General features: G+C 46.3%; 1 protein-coding gene across 1 annotated transcript in view; it reads right to left on the bottom strand.

Moving 5' to 3' along the window:
* Nucleotides 1-282: 282 nt before the first annotated feature.
* Tulp4 (TUB like protein 4) overlaps nucleotides 283-14,373 on the bottom strand; it is a 97,469-nt gene continuing 83,378 nt past the window's right edge. The window contains exons 10-14 of the mRNA XM_051164052.1: nucleotides 11,936-12,080; nucleotides 10,259-10,352; nucleotides 6,618-6,761; nucleotides 2,206-4,718; nucleotides 283-429 (exon numbers count right to left, since the gene is read on the bottom strand). Coding sequence (XP_051020009.1) covers nucleotides 313-429; nucleotides 2,206-4,718; nucleotides 6,618-6,761; nucleotides 10,259-10,352; nucleotides 11,936-12,080 — 3,013 coding nt within the window. The 3' untranslated portion in view covers nucleotides 283-312. The remainder of the gene's footprint in view (nucleotides 430-2,205; nucleotides 4,719-6,617; nucleotides 6,762-10,258; nucleotides 10,353-11,935; nucleotides 12,081-14,373) is intronic.

Raw genomic sequence — 14,373 nt, 5'->3', positions numbered from 1 at the left:
GAATGAACCCTGACACGCCCTATGTCTACAAAGGCCATCTGTTTTCTTTCCACAGGTCCTTGTCTTACTCGTGAGTAAATTCAGGAAACATTCTGTAGCTAAGCTATCCTACCTTCAAGAACACAAGATACCCCAAATTCTTGGCTTCCAAATACTGCTCTATCAAAAGAAAAAAAGAGAGACAATAAAAACAAGCTGAGCAAACAACCGTGCTTAGAGACCCGCGTGCTCCTGGCCTCTGTCCTCCTGGGCAGCAGCAGCGTTAGCTCTGCCTCCAAGGCTCCTGGCGTGTCTCCTCCCGCATCTGTCTCTTCACTTTAGGCGCTGAGTCACATTGGCCAGGGCAACAGCAAAGGCCTGCACAGCTGAGAAGGGGTACTGGAAGTCTAGGATGTATGCGTTACCATCAATCCGTCCAAACTGCATCACCTAGGGAAGGACGCGGGAAGCAAACACATGAAAGGAAAATAAAGTGAGATAGCAGCTAACTCTGAGGGAAGCAGAGGGCAGAGTCCATCAGAGTTCTAGAAGCCCAAGTAACTGACTCTCACAGGGCTTTTAGATCTAACTACAGGTTTACAGGACACAGGACAGAAATCGTAACGTCAAGGGAGACAAGACGCTCACATGAAGAGCTACAGGTAAGATAAAGTGGGTTCTCCAGAGATGAGAAAAAGATGGCGCCACCTGCTGAGAGACCTCAGAGATGTGCCAAGCTCCAAGGTCTCTCTGCCTCAGAGCTGGCTTCCCTGATGACTCTTCTAGAATATCACAACCTGCTTTCCACCATGTGCCTCCTTGCCAGGCTCAACTTGTGACTTTGCCACTTCTTGTGGCCTCGGAATATGAGATTCCTGTCTTAGAAACTGCCAGGAACACAGCAGGCAGTAAACACATTTGATGAGTTAGTTAAGTAAAAATGAACTTTTAAAATGGATGGCCCTCCTAGGATGGTGAAGTGAGTTGAGGTGCAGGGCTACAGAGGCCACCATGCTACAAGAAACACTGACTTGTCATCTCTGGTCCTGATCTGCATCAAGATGAGACTTGCCTTCTAGTAGAGAACTGGAGGATGACTTAGCAACAAACACTCAGAGAAATAAGCAAACAATAACCAGGCAACTCATACACGGCATGGTTGTCAATCACCAGTGTGGCGGTTTGAATTGCTATGGCTCCCATAGACTCCTGTGTTTGAATGTTTGACCTGTGGAGAGTGGCACTGTTAGGAGGCGTGGCCTTGTTGGCATAGGTGTGGGTTTGCTAGAGGAGGTGTGTCACTACGGGGTGGGCTTTGAGGTCTCCTATGCTCAAGCTCTGCCCAGCGTGGCACAGCCTCCTTCTGCTGCCTGCAGATAAAGATGTAGAACTCTCAGCTCCTTCCCCAGCACCATGTCTGCCTGCATGACGCCATGCTTCCTGCCATGAGGATAACGGTCTGAGCCTCTGAAACTGTAACCCTGCCCCAATTAAATGTTTTCCTTTTGTAAGAGTTACCCTGGTCGTGGTGTGTCTTCAGAAATAAAACCCTCACTAAGACACTCAATCACGTAATGCAGTCGCCAATGGTTACTGCTTAAATTGGGAACACTGCAGTAGATCTCATGTGAAATTATGAGGTAGGGGTACGAGGGTTGAAAAAAAGTAACATTCTTCCATAGCTGGTAATGAACAGCTGAGTCAATCTGTCCAAACTGCATTATCTTGGGGCCAAAGGTAGTGGGAAGCAAAGCCTCAAAGTGGGAAAGTAGGAAAGAGGTTAACTAGGATTACCAGTTCCTGAGAGAAATAGATAGCACAACCCACTGGAGAGTTACACAGGAGGAAGGCAACATTTGATGGCTAAATTAGAAATATCAATCAATAAAAATATACATTCTTTGCAAATATAATGGCAGATACCAAAAAAGCCCAGCCTGTAGGAGGCACTGCAACTGAAGAGCAGGTGGTGAGGGAAGGGGCGGGGCCTGTGGTTTCCCTTTCTCATCTCACAGACCCACCTGGCTACAGGTTTACACATCACTTGGATTTAAAGTGCATGAAAAGGCATCAGAAGGCACACTGAGAATTAGAACCCAGACCAACCATCCACCTGAGAGAGATGTCACGTTTTGTACATCCTGCCTGGCCCTTTAAGTGCCTGCTCCCACAGTCCAGGGCACTGGCACCGTTTGCTCATGGTCACAGTACCACAAGTCTCCTTACCTGCCGCCCCTCCAACTCGATCTGGAAATTCTTGGCAGACTCCTGGGTCACCCTTCCTCCAAAGTCCAGCTGGTATACCTGCGTGGCTTCATTCCATAGCGGCTGCTTGTTGGCCATCACATACACAAAGCCCTGGCTGCCCAGCCGCCCGTCTTCCTTCTCACTGGCTTTGCGGCACTTGAACTCCTCCAGCTCACTGGCCGTCCGGAGGCTCCTCTTGCTTTTCCAGCCCTTCTTGCTGCTCTGGCTCTGGTTCATGAGCTCATCCCCGCTGATGAACAGCTCGGGCTCACTCTCCGAGCTGTCCTGGAATTCGTTCGTCTTATTCAGCTTCTTTGATTTCAGTTGGTCCTTCTGATTTTTCACTTTCTTCTTCTCTCTCCCCAGGCGGGGACTGGAGATGAGAGAATTAAAGTCACTCAGAGTTCTAGCCTCCTTTTTGACTTTGCCCTCAGTGATGGCCTGAACATTTCCTTCCTCTGCTCGGCTATCCAGGCGCTTCCGGTTCTTCTTTCCAAATTTTTCTGTTCTCTGGGGGACAGGACTTTCTGTCAGAGAGAGGACTTCTTGGAAATTGTCTGCAGTCTCTACCATCACCTCCGTGCCCATGTGGCTTTGGAGCTCAGCAGGTGGGGGGGACACAAGAGGCTTCTCTACCACTAAGTGGGGCTTGGAAGGGAGAGTGCCCTGGGGACTCTGCATGGGCGGGCAGGTGCTGTAGGAACTCCAAGGGTGCAAGGCGATAGGTGGCATCTGTAAACTGGAGCATGTGCTGCTTCCTGGGTATGTGGGGGGCAAGGTGCAGTAGGAAAGGCTGGGTGGGTATGCTGGCTGAAGTACAACAGCAGGCTCCTGTTGTGCAAACTGTGCCGGGGACAGAGCATCCTTAGGGGAGCATGGTGCTGGCACTCCAGGCAAAGGGGGGTTGTTATAGCTGCCTGGATATGGCACTCCCATCCCATAGCCTGTCTGGAAGGTGGCAGTAGGGCTGGATGGAGACTTGGGAGACACAAAGGGCACTCGAGCCACATCCAGGTGCTGGCCTTGCCCTAGCATCAGAGGGGACAGTTTTAAGGGGTTGGGCACTGCAGGTTGTGCTGTCCTTTCCTGGGGAACCCAAACGTCCTCACCCAGCACAGGGTCCCATTGGTAAGGGGGAGGCCGCTTCACGGTGACAGCAGCTTCAGGAAGTGAGGGGTGCCTCAGAGGCTTTTCGAGCTGACAGTGCTGAGACAGGGCCTCGTCCTCAGTGAAGGCTGAGTTGACATAGTCAGTACGATCACGAGAGGTGTCAGGAGGGCTCAGAAGATTGTAGGAGGACTGGGAGGCCAGTGGGGAGGTGCTGATAGCATGGGCCAGGGCTGCACCTGGCTGGGAGCTGGGCCCTGCTCCACTGCACTGGCTGCAGGTGTATAGGGCAGGTGGAGGTCTTGCTGGAAGCTGTGCCACTGCCCCACCAGCGCCACCCTTAGGCTTAGGTGGGGGTTGCAGTGGGGCACGGGAGCTGTCAGTCACCTGGGCCATCTTAAGTGCAACCTCTCGGTTGTTCCTTCGTAGGGTGGCATGGATGAGACTACTGTCCAGTCTCTGAGTAGTACTCCGTCCCTGGGCCAGCTGGCTAGCAATTTCAGGGTATGGAGGTGGGTCCCCTGTGGGGATGGAGTATCGAGGGACAGTCAGGCGGTTCAGAGTGGCACTGGTGCAGGGTTGGGGTACCTTCTTCTCAGTAGCCGTGAGTCTCAAAGTGGCAGAACTGCCTGGGCCAGGAAGAGTGTAGGTGTTCTGGGAACAGAGCATCCGGGTGCGAGGCCGGCACACCTCTTCCACATTGCCACTGCTGTCGAAGGTGGTGATTCTCTCATAGCCCAGGGGAGGCTGGTACTGCGCTGCCGCAGGGTGGAGGGAGAAGCCACCCTTCTTCAAGCACACATCCACTGGGGGCTGTGGTGGTGGCAGCGGGGGTGGGGGTGCTGCTGTGGTGGGGGCAGCAGGGATAGTTCCTGGATAGGGGGGTGGGGGATTCATCTTTGCCACCTGGACCTCCTGGGGGGCACTGAAAACCACTGCATCCCCCTCTGCTGCCAGCTGAGGCACTGGCCGGGCGGCCTTGGCTGACTTTTGCAGGTGCTCATGGTCTCGATCTCCATGGTCCACCACGGACAGCTGCTGCATAGGCCCCTGTGATGGCGGTGGCGGTGGTGGCAAAGGCAACTGAGGAGGGTTCTGAATAATGCGGCCCATTTCTACACCTCCAAAAATCACCTGTCCAGGATTGGAGTACCGACTAGAGACTGGATATTGGGTGGCAGCATCACCTGCATGCTCTACTGATCCTACAGCTGTTGTCTGATTGGTCAAGACATCCAACTGCACATTTTGATTAGCCAGCAGGGACTGTACCAGCCCTATGCTCTGTGTGGGAGACAGAGCTTGAGCGGAGCTGTGGATTGGTGCAATAGGGATGTTCACTGTACAAGGCGGGTTGTTTTCAGGGACACCCGATGCTCCCGTAACTGCAAGAAAACCAGAAAAAAAGAACTGGTCACAAAAACAGTATCACGGGACTGGGACTGAGTGAGCTGTGTGCTTGCACTTCTCTGATCCTGCAAGCAAAATGGCAACTAAGACTGAAATATGTTTGGAGACTGAGGCTTCTCTAACAGTTCTGGGATGTTAGAGCCATGTAGAGAGTCTGCAGCATGACCTGCTTGTCACAATGAACATCTTTGAACCTTCTAAATTTGGTACCACATGCCTGAATGATACATCATACATAAATGTCTAAAGAATAATGACGACACTCAGAATCCCACAGAAACGTAAATATGAACTGAATGACCTTTTCCTATTTACTGCTTTTTAGCATTTCAAACAGCATTTAAGGTAGAGCCAACCAATAAAAACATGTGGATATTCTATTTACTATCCAGTGGTTATTTATGAACCATGAATGTCAATGGTGACTTGCAGGCAGGTGCTCAGAGCCAGTCTGTGCCTGTTGGTAGTGGGTCTAACTCCAGTTTTGCTCCCCTTAGTCTACTGAATGGCTTTGTCTTCTCCTCAGACACATTGTCACAGGTCCAGAGGTCTGAGACCTGGTGTGAAATGCTGCATAGCAAAAAGTAGCTGAGCAGAAAACAGGATCTATCAGGCTTACTGTATACGTTGGCTGACTTTGCACCCAAAAAGCAGAATGTAGCCACCATGACATCAAAAGTGAAGCCTGGCCTTGGGCCTGTATGTGCCCCTTCCCCGGAACCTCCACTGAGACAGTCCACCCTCTGGCTGCAGAATCTGGGTCCCATCTCAAGCTAACTATCATTCTTCTGTTGACCTCTCTTTGGTCTCCAGAGAGCAATGACTTCAGGTATCTCCTTCTCGGCTGCAGAGTCTGTCGAATAACCATCACTGACTGTGAGCCCCAAGACATCGCGCTCCATCCTCTCACCTGAGGACCACACACAGCAGTGATGGTCACTCCAGCAGCACAACTGTGGAGAAAGCCCTAATCGCTGCATCTAGGACAACAGAGAGGTTGTCAAAGGGAAAGTCTAAGCCTTGTCTAATTCAGCAGCAGAGTACAAGCTTAAGTACCCAAAATTCATTCACTAAAGGGCAGGGGCTGTTTCTCAAGTGCCCCAAGTAACTGAGAATAGTTAGATACAACTTACTGGCAGCCAGTGGAAAACATTCTGATCTGTGAATAAAATAGGACCGTTTAAGAATCCCCCACTACAACAAACAAATCTCACAACCAACAGATGTCTCACAATTTGTAAAGTAGAATTCAAAGACTGTGTGCTAAACAGCACCTGCAGCTTAAGCCATGCCTTTGTGCAGGCAGAGGCTCGCTCTGCATGGTGGGAGGCCCTCAGTCTTGGACATAGGGCAGGTCCGAGGAGCTAGAATCTATGAGCACTACACAGGCTCCTTAGAGAGGTGCCCTCTGAGCAGGGATAGAAGAGACGGAGGCTAGGCGAGACCACCAAGACAGAGTTTAGTTCTAACTTTGCACAGCCTTCTAGCTTTGGTTCTTGTCTCCAGATTCCTGCCCTAACTTCCCTTCCTGGAAGATTTTAAGCTGTGAGGTGAAATAAACTCTTTCATCCCCGAATTGCTTTTGGTCACATTGTTTATGTAAGCAACAGAAAGAAAAGAAAGACAACACGTCATGTGAGAAGTGTTCTGTGAATCACCATGCGACACCACTACCTTAACCATCCACACTCTGCAGTTTCCCTCCTGCCAAAAAGTGCGCACTGTGGTTCTCCTCCCAGGACACACTGTCCCTTAAGATTACCAAGAGGGGCCTTTCCCAAAGCTCATGAGCAACTGTAATCAATCAGCGCTGTCCCCTTGCATGATCCACTAAGAGAGGAACTGTGACAGACAAGTCCATAACTGTAACACACCTGGTAAATCATCTTCATCTTCACTGAAAACGTTTGGGTTGAAGACAGGTAGATTAATGTAGTCCATGGAAATCTTCCTGACTTCTGGGAGATAAATGGTCATTTGCCGTGGCTGGAGATGCAGCAAGCTGGTTTTATAGATTACTGGTCAGAGGAAGGAGTACACAGTTAATGGAGGCACCCCAGGAGAGCCAGAGAGCCAACAGTGTGATGCAGACAGAGGGCCAAGGATCCTGCTGCTGGCAGGCAGATCTGCACAGGCTAGACCAGAGGCTGGAGTGGAGCTCCTAGCTTCTTGTGATATATACAATGTGGGATTGGAAAACTCTTTAAGTCTGCCTACAAAACCACACATTTTCAATGCTAAAAACATACCCTGGGCATCTTTATAAGCTTCATTTGCAACCAGAAGGATAATTTAGTTCAAACAGTGTTGCTGAGAATGCTAAACTCAGGAGCTCTTTGACATCTGCGAGACTGGGTACCACAGAGGCATGAAGAACTGCTACTGTCCAGGTTGAATTCGTATCTTACTGACTTTTACCTATAGTGCCCTGTGAAGGATTTACTGTGCTTTCCATGGTCTACTTAAACCTTAGGATTTAAATTGATTAATACAGACAGGATGAAGCCTAAGTTGTAAATACAATAGTTAGAAAAGATAAAACTATGAATCTAAGTTAAAAACAAGCTGGTTAAAACAAGATTAGGGTTCTGTCAATTCTTTTATGTTTAAGTATTTATTAATTATCATTACTTATTATTAATTTATTGTGGGTGTATGTGTGTGAGAGAGACATAAGTGTGGGGAGGGAGAGAGAGAGAGAGAGAGAGACAGACAGACAGACAGACAGACAGACAGTCAGACAGACAGACAGACAGACATAAGTGTGCCATGACACACATGTGAAGCTTAACTCTATTCTACCATCTTGTAGATTTAGGAGATCAAACTTAGGTTGCTTGGCCTTGCACAAGTGCCTTTACCCACTGAGCAATCTCTTTGACCCATCACTTATGTTTAACACTCCCTCCTGTAAAACTGTACACAGAGGCACTTTTACTCGCTCTCCTGGGTCTACCCCTGCTCTTCCACAGGCTCTGGGTCTGACAAACTGGTGCTGCTCTGAAGCCTGGCTTTTGCTGAGACCTCTGTATGAACCTGGCACTCAGGAGGGGTCTTTCCCAGTCACAGTCTCATCACTCTTGACCACAAAACAGAGTGTGAATTTTGGTGGAAAAGTTCTATATTGTTCTGAGTTAGTGCAAAAGTGCAACGCTTGTCCACAAAGAACAATTTTTTTTTAAAACTGAGGAATGATTACAAACACCATGTTTCGTTGTCTCTTTCTTCCTCCCTCTCCCTCTCCTTCTCTGTCTGTGTGTCTCTATCTCTCCCTCTCAGTCCAGACTCTTTTTATATTACTGTATATGCTCCTTTAGTTCTCTTCTGAATTCTCAATCTATGACATAATACTTAGGTTATGTGAAAAAATGAAAATAAAAATAAGTACCCCATGGCCATAGGTCTTAACAAGGACTACAGGTGATTAAAAATGTGAGCAAGCCCAGGTATATCCAGCAAACTTCTGGGAGCATCAGTAAAGAGATCAATCAAGTGGGACATGACCCTGGAGGTGTAGCTTCTTGCTCTAGGTCAGCAGATCAAGTTAAATAGATGATGGGAGGACTCCATAATGAGACCCTGTCTCTGAGGAGGAGGGAGGAGGGTAGAAGGGGTGGTGCCAAGAGAAAGCAGGGAGATAACGGAAAGAGGCTGAGAAGCTGCCAGTGATGAAGCCAGACTCACTTGCTGTCCTCTCCCTCAATCTTTATATTGAACTTACATTCTCTGGCCCCCATCTCTCTCTCTGTGTCTGTGTCTGTCTGTCTGTCTCTCCCTATCCACATCCACACATACACCTGCCCAATGGGCTAGTCTGTTCTAACTGAAGGAAACAAATGATTAAATATAGGGAACGCTCACTTTCTAAGCCCATTAGAGCAACAGATATTGTATCTGAAAGAATTATTAGTTATGCATAGTGAGTACACTTCCTAGAATCCAAAAGCTGACTTCCTTTCTATAACATTATCAAGGGGGAATTCTAAGCTTGGTTATAGCAACTATATGGACCTAATGATCTTTAAAAAAAATGTCAATGACTTAGAGAACAATGATTTCACTGCTGTCACTCAGGAAGCTTTTGTCTTGACACTCTGCTAATTCAGACTGGGACGGCAGGGGCCTGATGTGATCCACTGCTCCCGTTTCAGTATCTGTATTGGCTTAACTATGGATCTACTCACCATAAGGACAGAATTTTGAAAAGATACATTAAATACATTTTCATCTCAATTCTTTCTCCCAATCTTTATTTCAGGAAGGCTAAATTCTCAGTTTACTGAGATGGAAGCAACAGTGATATTTAAATAAGTTAGTAGGGCACAGATGAATAACTAAACATTCTGTGGTCATCAGAGTTTTTCCAGATTACTTGAAATAGTATAAGAAATCCCTTTGGAGAAAAGAAGAAAATGGGGGAGGGAAGAGAGGAAGGATACATTATTCATGTAATAAAACAATATTTATTGTATAAAAACCCACACGTGTACACAGTCACATCACTCTTTATCACAGTATGTAAATCAAGACTTACTATTTTTTGTGAGGCTGACGACTAAATCCAAATCAATTTTATATTCTAATTTTGCTTCAATTTTATAAACTGAAAACTTCAAGATTAAAGATCTAAATATAATACTGTTTTAATAAACACCTGTAGGTGCACACAAATATCAGGCCTTTTGGTTTGGGGTGAGGTGGTGGTGGTAGAGATCAAACCTAGAGCCTTGGGATGCTGGGCAAGTGCTCCACCACTGCGCTCCATCCTCAGTGGGTTTCTACCATTTGGTTTACAAGAATAATTTATAAGTTCTGCATAGGATATAACTTTTGTAAACAGAATTCTTGGAAAACAATTTTCATTCAGTCGCAGAAAGCACATACTGGATGAAGGGCAAGGTCGGCCTGACCTCACAGAGACATGTATAACAGGCAAGGAGGGACCCCAGAACGACGGCAGGGAGAGCAGCAGTGTGCAGCCAAAGACACTGCAGGCAGGAGAATGCTCTGGAAAGCTCTTCTGCTACCTGCACTTCTTTCCTGCCCCTGAGGTAAAGGTAGTGGGCTGCTGCTGCTGCTCTCTTGGATGGGAATGCAGATGAAAGCCAAAGCCCGGCTCTGGCTCAGCCGCCACTCCCCTTGCATAAGTTTTCTTCTGTGTCTCAAGCCTGTCACAGGCAGGCTGCTTACCAGATAAGAAAAAACAAGAACTGCAATCTTAACAGCCAAACCTAAATCTGCTCACAACAGCCGAATGTCTAGAAGTCCTTCAGTGTTCTACTCGAGATTTTGGCTACTTTGACAACACAGAGCCTATCTTATGAAAGCACCAGAAACAAAACCCAGTGGGTGACAGGTCTGGTTTTCTGACATCACAGTGGCTAGAATCAGGGTGTACACACAAATCCTGTACTGTCTTAGGAGCTCATTTTCTAACTTAAGCTGCCACATGTTAAACTGGAACCTTTACTCTAATTTCCAAATGGGACAGTAAGAAAATAGAATGAGCCCTTACCTGCACCAAGGTTGGTTGGTAGAAATGCAGCCAAGCCCACAATCTTAAACTTGGTTCCCCAAATATTGGATGTGACCTGAGCAAGATAGTTGTGCTGTGAGGGGAAGAGGAAAGAAAAAGAATCTCAGTCTATTTTCACATTGTCTACTGTGCACTTAGTACAAATGCCAACATGTAAAATGCTGTAAGTAGACACTGTCAGCAACATTAAATCTTCAACTTATGCTACTCTTAAGGTCAAAGGTTACCTAGAGGATGATGAGCTGCCACTGTCCCATGCTGGTACACTGAGCTGGGAGGGGAGCACTGACCCAGCACTTCTGTTCAGTTTAAAAGGGCCATTAGCAGCTAGAGAGATGGCTCAAGCAGTTACGAGCATGTGCCACTATTGCAGAGGACTGGAGTTCCATTCCTAGCACCCACATCAGGTGGCTCACAACTATCTGTAATTCCAATTCCAGGGGATGAGGCCTCAGTGGGTACATGTATGTACCTGGTGCAATAAACATACACAAACACATAAACATACACAGACAAATCTTTGAGAAGGTTATTAAAGGAATGGCCTTGCACGGTTGATCTCTATCACTGCACAAACTAGCCTGGTGATACAAGCCTCTGATCCCAGCACTTCGGAGGTTAAGCTGGGAGGACCAGAAGGTCAAAGCCATCACTGGCTATACAGTGAGTCTGAGGCCACCATGGAGTAGAGGAGACCCTGTCTATGAAATAAAAAATAAAATAAAATAAAATAAAATAAAATGGCCTTCAAAGCTCAGAGTAGTGGTGTTTGCCTGTAGTTTCAACTAGTGAAGAGAAGTGGGCATTTGAGGCCAGCCTGGGCAAACCAGCATGGCCTCATCTCAAAGTAAGTAAGGTTGCTGTAGAGTGCAACCCCAGCAGCTGGGAGGGTGAAATAGGAGCACACTGAATTCCAGACAGTCTAGACTACTAGCAGTATCTAAAACCAACCAACCAACCAACTAATAACAATACTATGTAAAATGGCAAAATATAACCTAAAATAAAACAAATAAAAATTTAAAAGTAAAAAGGCTACCATGATTGGGACGCAATTTTGTTCATTTCTCCTTTTCATTCTGCAGATGTCGGCTGACTTGAAACCATTATGTCCTTAAGCCTCCCAATTATCCTAGTGTCTCTTCAAGTCGATGAAAAACATCTTAAAAAGTCACTGCTCTGCTCAAGGTGGGTGTGAGTAAAATGGAGATGAGAAGACAGGACAAGACTTCCCCTGGCTTGTATACAAGGAAGTCTCTGATGAACACTAGAAGGGTTAGACACCATATGTGCTGGCTAGGGCAGGAAGCCTTCACAGAGGAGATGTGGACTGAGTTAAGGCTGGGGAGGGGTGACTCAGGCAGAACAAAGGCACAGGTAAGGCAGGCTTGCCAAGACATCAAGACACACTGTGGGCTACAGCCAGCGTTCCCTTCCTAGAACTGAGGAGTCACCACAGGACCAGGAGACAAAAGTGAAGAAGGGAACACATGTCCTGGAGGAAGACTCCAGCAACAGAGAGGTACACACAACAGAGCCGCACAGTGTGTGTGCAGGCGTGGCAATGAGGAGGGCAGGTGGGAAGGACAGTTGTGCTTCCAGGTAGCCTGACGGTTCAACTGTGCACAGGCTCCACTGTCAGCTATGCACGCCTACCTGAGTGATGTCTTCAAAAGGAAACTCTCTCCGAGTCAGGCTGGGCGAGCCCATGGAGGGCTTGCGCATGGGCAATCGCGGAGACCGAGAAATCTCTTGAGAAGCCCTGGGCAGCTTAGGTGACTTTCGGGCCTCAATGCTGATCCTGTGGAGACAAGGCTGGAGGGGTCAGACATGCACAGAGGAATGCACATGGATGCAGAATGTCCCTCTCCTCTGATCCTCAGCTGTGGATATTGGCGCTCAATGGTCAGTGTCCTAATCTCACAGAGCTCTCTTTGCTTTTGATTTAGGAACAAAAGAAAAGAACGGCAACTAAATACTAAGTAATACCTACAAAATTTAAAAAAATACGGAGATTACACCAAGTGACTCATTTGTAAGAGCCTGGGCTCACGACCTACTGACTTACAGTGTGTGTAGAAAAGTCCACATGTCTGTTGCTACAGGTTTGCAGAATCAGCCCTAGGAAAATGGCAGGAGGTAAGATTGCTTCTCATCCCAAGGCCACTGTGACTTACAAGACTCCTGTGTCAGTTTGGATTTTAGCAGGTTATTCAACACTGCCACCTATAACATTTAAGTCAACTCACTGACTCTAACGCTTTCTGTTGCCTTTGATTCCATGCTCTATCTCTACTCCTTTATTTACAATGTAAAGATACAGATGTTTGCAGGGTGGCGCACACCTGTAATCCCAGCACTCGGGAGGCAGAGGCAGGTGGATCTCTGAGTTCGAGCCCAGCCTGGTCTACAAAGTGAGTCCAGGACAGCCAAGGCTACACAGAGAAACCCTGTCTCAAAATACCAAAAACCAAAATCAAGAAACAACAACAAACAAACAGACAGACAAACAACCCCCTCAAAACAAAACAGGTGTTTAAAACTAGTCTACCCAAAAGACAGTGCTATGAAAACATCTATGGTAAGGTTTATGATGTCCATTAGGAAAAAATGCACAAAGCACCAGATATATACTGATTTGAAACGTCGTAAGAAACTTCAAGCTCCAGAGAAATGGGAAGATGAAGGATGAGCTTCGAGCTAAGGCTATTTACTGGCACAGGCTTCTGTGCAAGAGCTCCAGGCAGGAGGGGATGAGGAAGGGGCACCATTCACCAGACTGGCAGGACCTTCCAAGAATACTCAGACAGAATGTGAAATAAGTGATCTGTCTGCCCAGGGAGTAGAAAAACACTACAGAATGCTACAAGCTCATAATTTTATGTGCAGTTTTAACAAACTTTAGATAAAAAAACCACAATGAATTACATTATTAGAGCAGCTGGATCATATAATTATTTACCCTTCATTTAATGTAAAAAATAAAAATTTGAAGCTTCAGGAAGGATGCCCATGGTCTTAGGACATACAGAAATTTCCTCAATGCAATACAAGAAGCACTGATTATAATGGACCTCACATATCGGACTACCTAGCAAAATGTTTATTTTATATGGAGTTCTTTCTATGCTACAACTCAATAAAACAATCCAATTACAAAATGAAGGGAAAATTCAAACAGACATTTCACGAAAGGCAGTAAGCAGCCTGCTGAAGTGCACAGGAGAAGTTCAGCATCCCCAATCCCTGGAGATAACAGAGTCAAACTCTGATGTTCACTGCACACCCACACAGAGCTGGAGGTGAGAATGCAAACAGTTGGTGTTCTTACACATGGTTGTAGAAAGTAGGCTTGGTATAGTCACCTTGTAATGTTCCTTAGCAGTTAACTCCTTTCATAAGAATATATGCAAGCAACACAAGTGTGATATCTCCCAAAAGATTTGCACAAAAGTTTATAATGGATTTATTTATCACAGTCCCAAACTGAAGACTAAAAATCTCAATCGACTGAGAAAGCACATAATTACAAAGTGACATGTTTGTTATAATGAAATAATCTCATAAAGTGTTTTAACATAAAAAGACAAACTACTGATATCCATAATACTGTGTTGAGAAAAAAAATCTAAATAGCACCCATATTCATATAAAATTCAATAGTAAAAAAAAATAATCTATAGCAACAGAAGTCATGATAAATGCAAGACTTAAAGAAATGCTTAATGTCCTTAGTCATCACGGAAATGCGACTCCAAACAAGTCTGAGATTGCATCTTAAACCTGTCAGAATGTCTAAGATCAAAAACTCAAGTGACAGCACATGCTGGTGAGGATGTGGAGAAAGAGGAACACTCCCCCATTGCAGGTGGGAGTGCAAACTTGTACAACCACTTTGGAAATCAATCTAGTGGTTTCTCAGAAAACTGGGAATAGTTCTACCTCAAGACCCAGCTATACCACTCCTGGGCATACACCTGAAAGATGCTCCACCATACAACAAAGACATTTGCTCAACTACGTTCACAGCAGCTTTATTTGTAATATCCAGAATCTGGAAACGACCTAGATGCCCCTCAATCAAAGAGTGAATA

Source organism: Acomys russatus, chromosome 21, assembly GCF_903995435.1.
Source record: "Acomys russatus chromosome 21, mAcoRus1.1, whole genome shotgun sequence".
Taxonomy (NCBI): Eukaryota; Metazoa; Chordata; class Mammalia; order Rodentia; family Muridae; genus Acomys; species Acomys russatus.
This window is presented reverse-complemented; position numbering and strand designations above follow the sequence as displayed.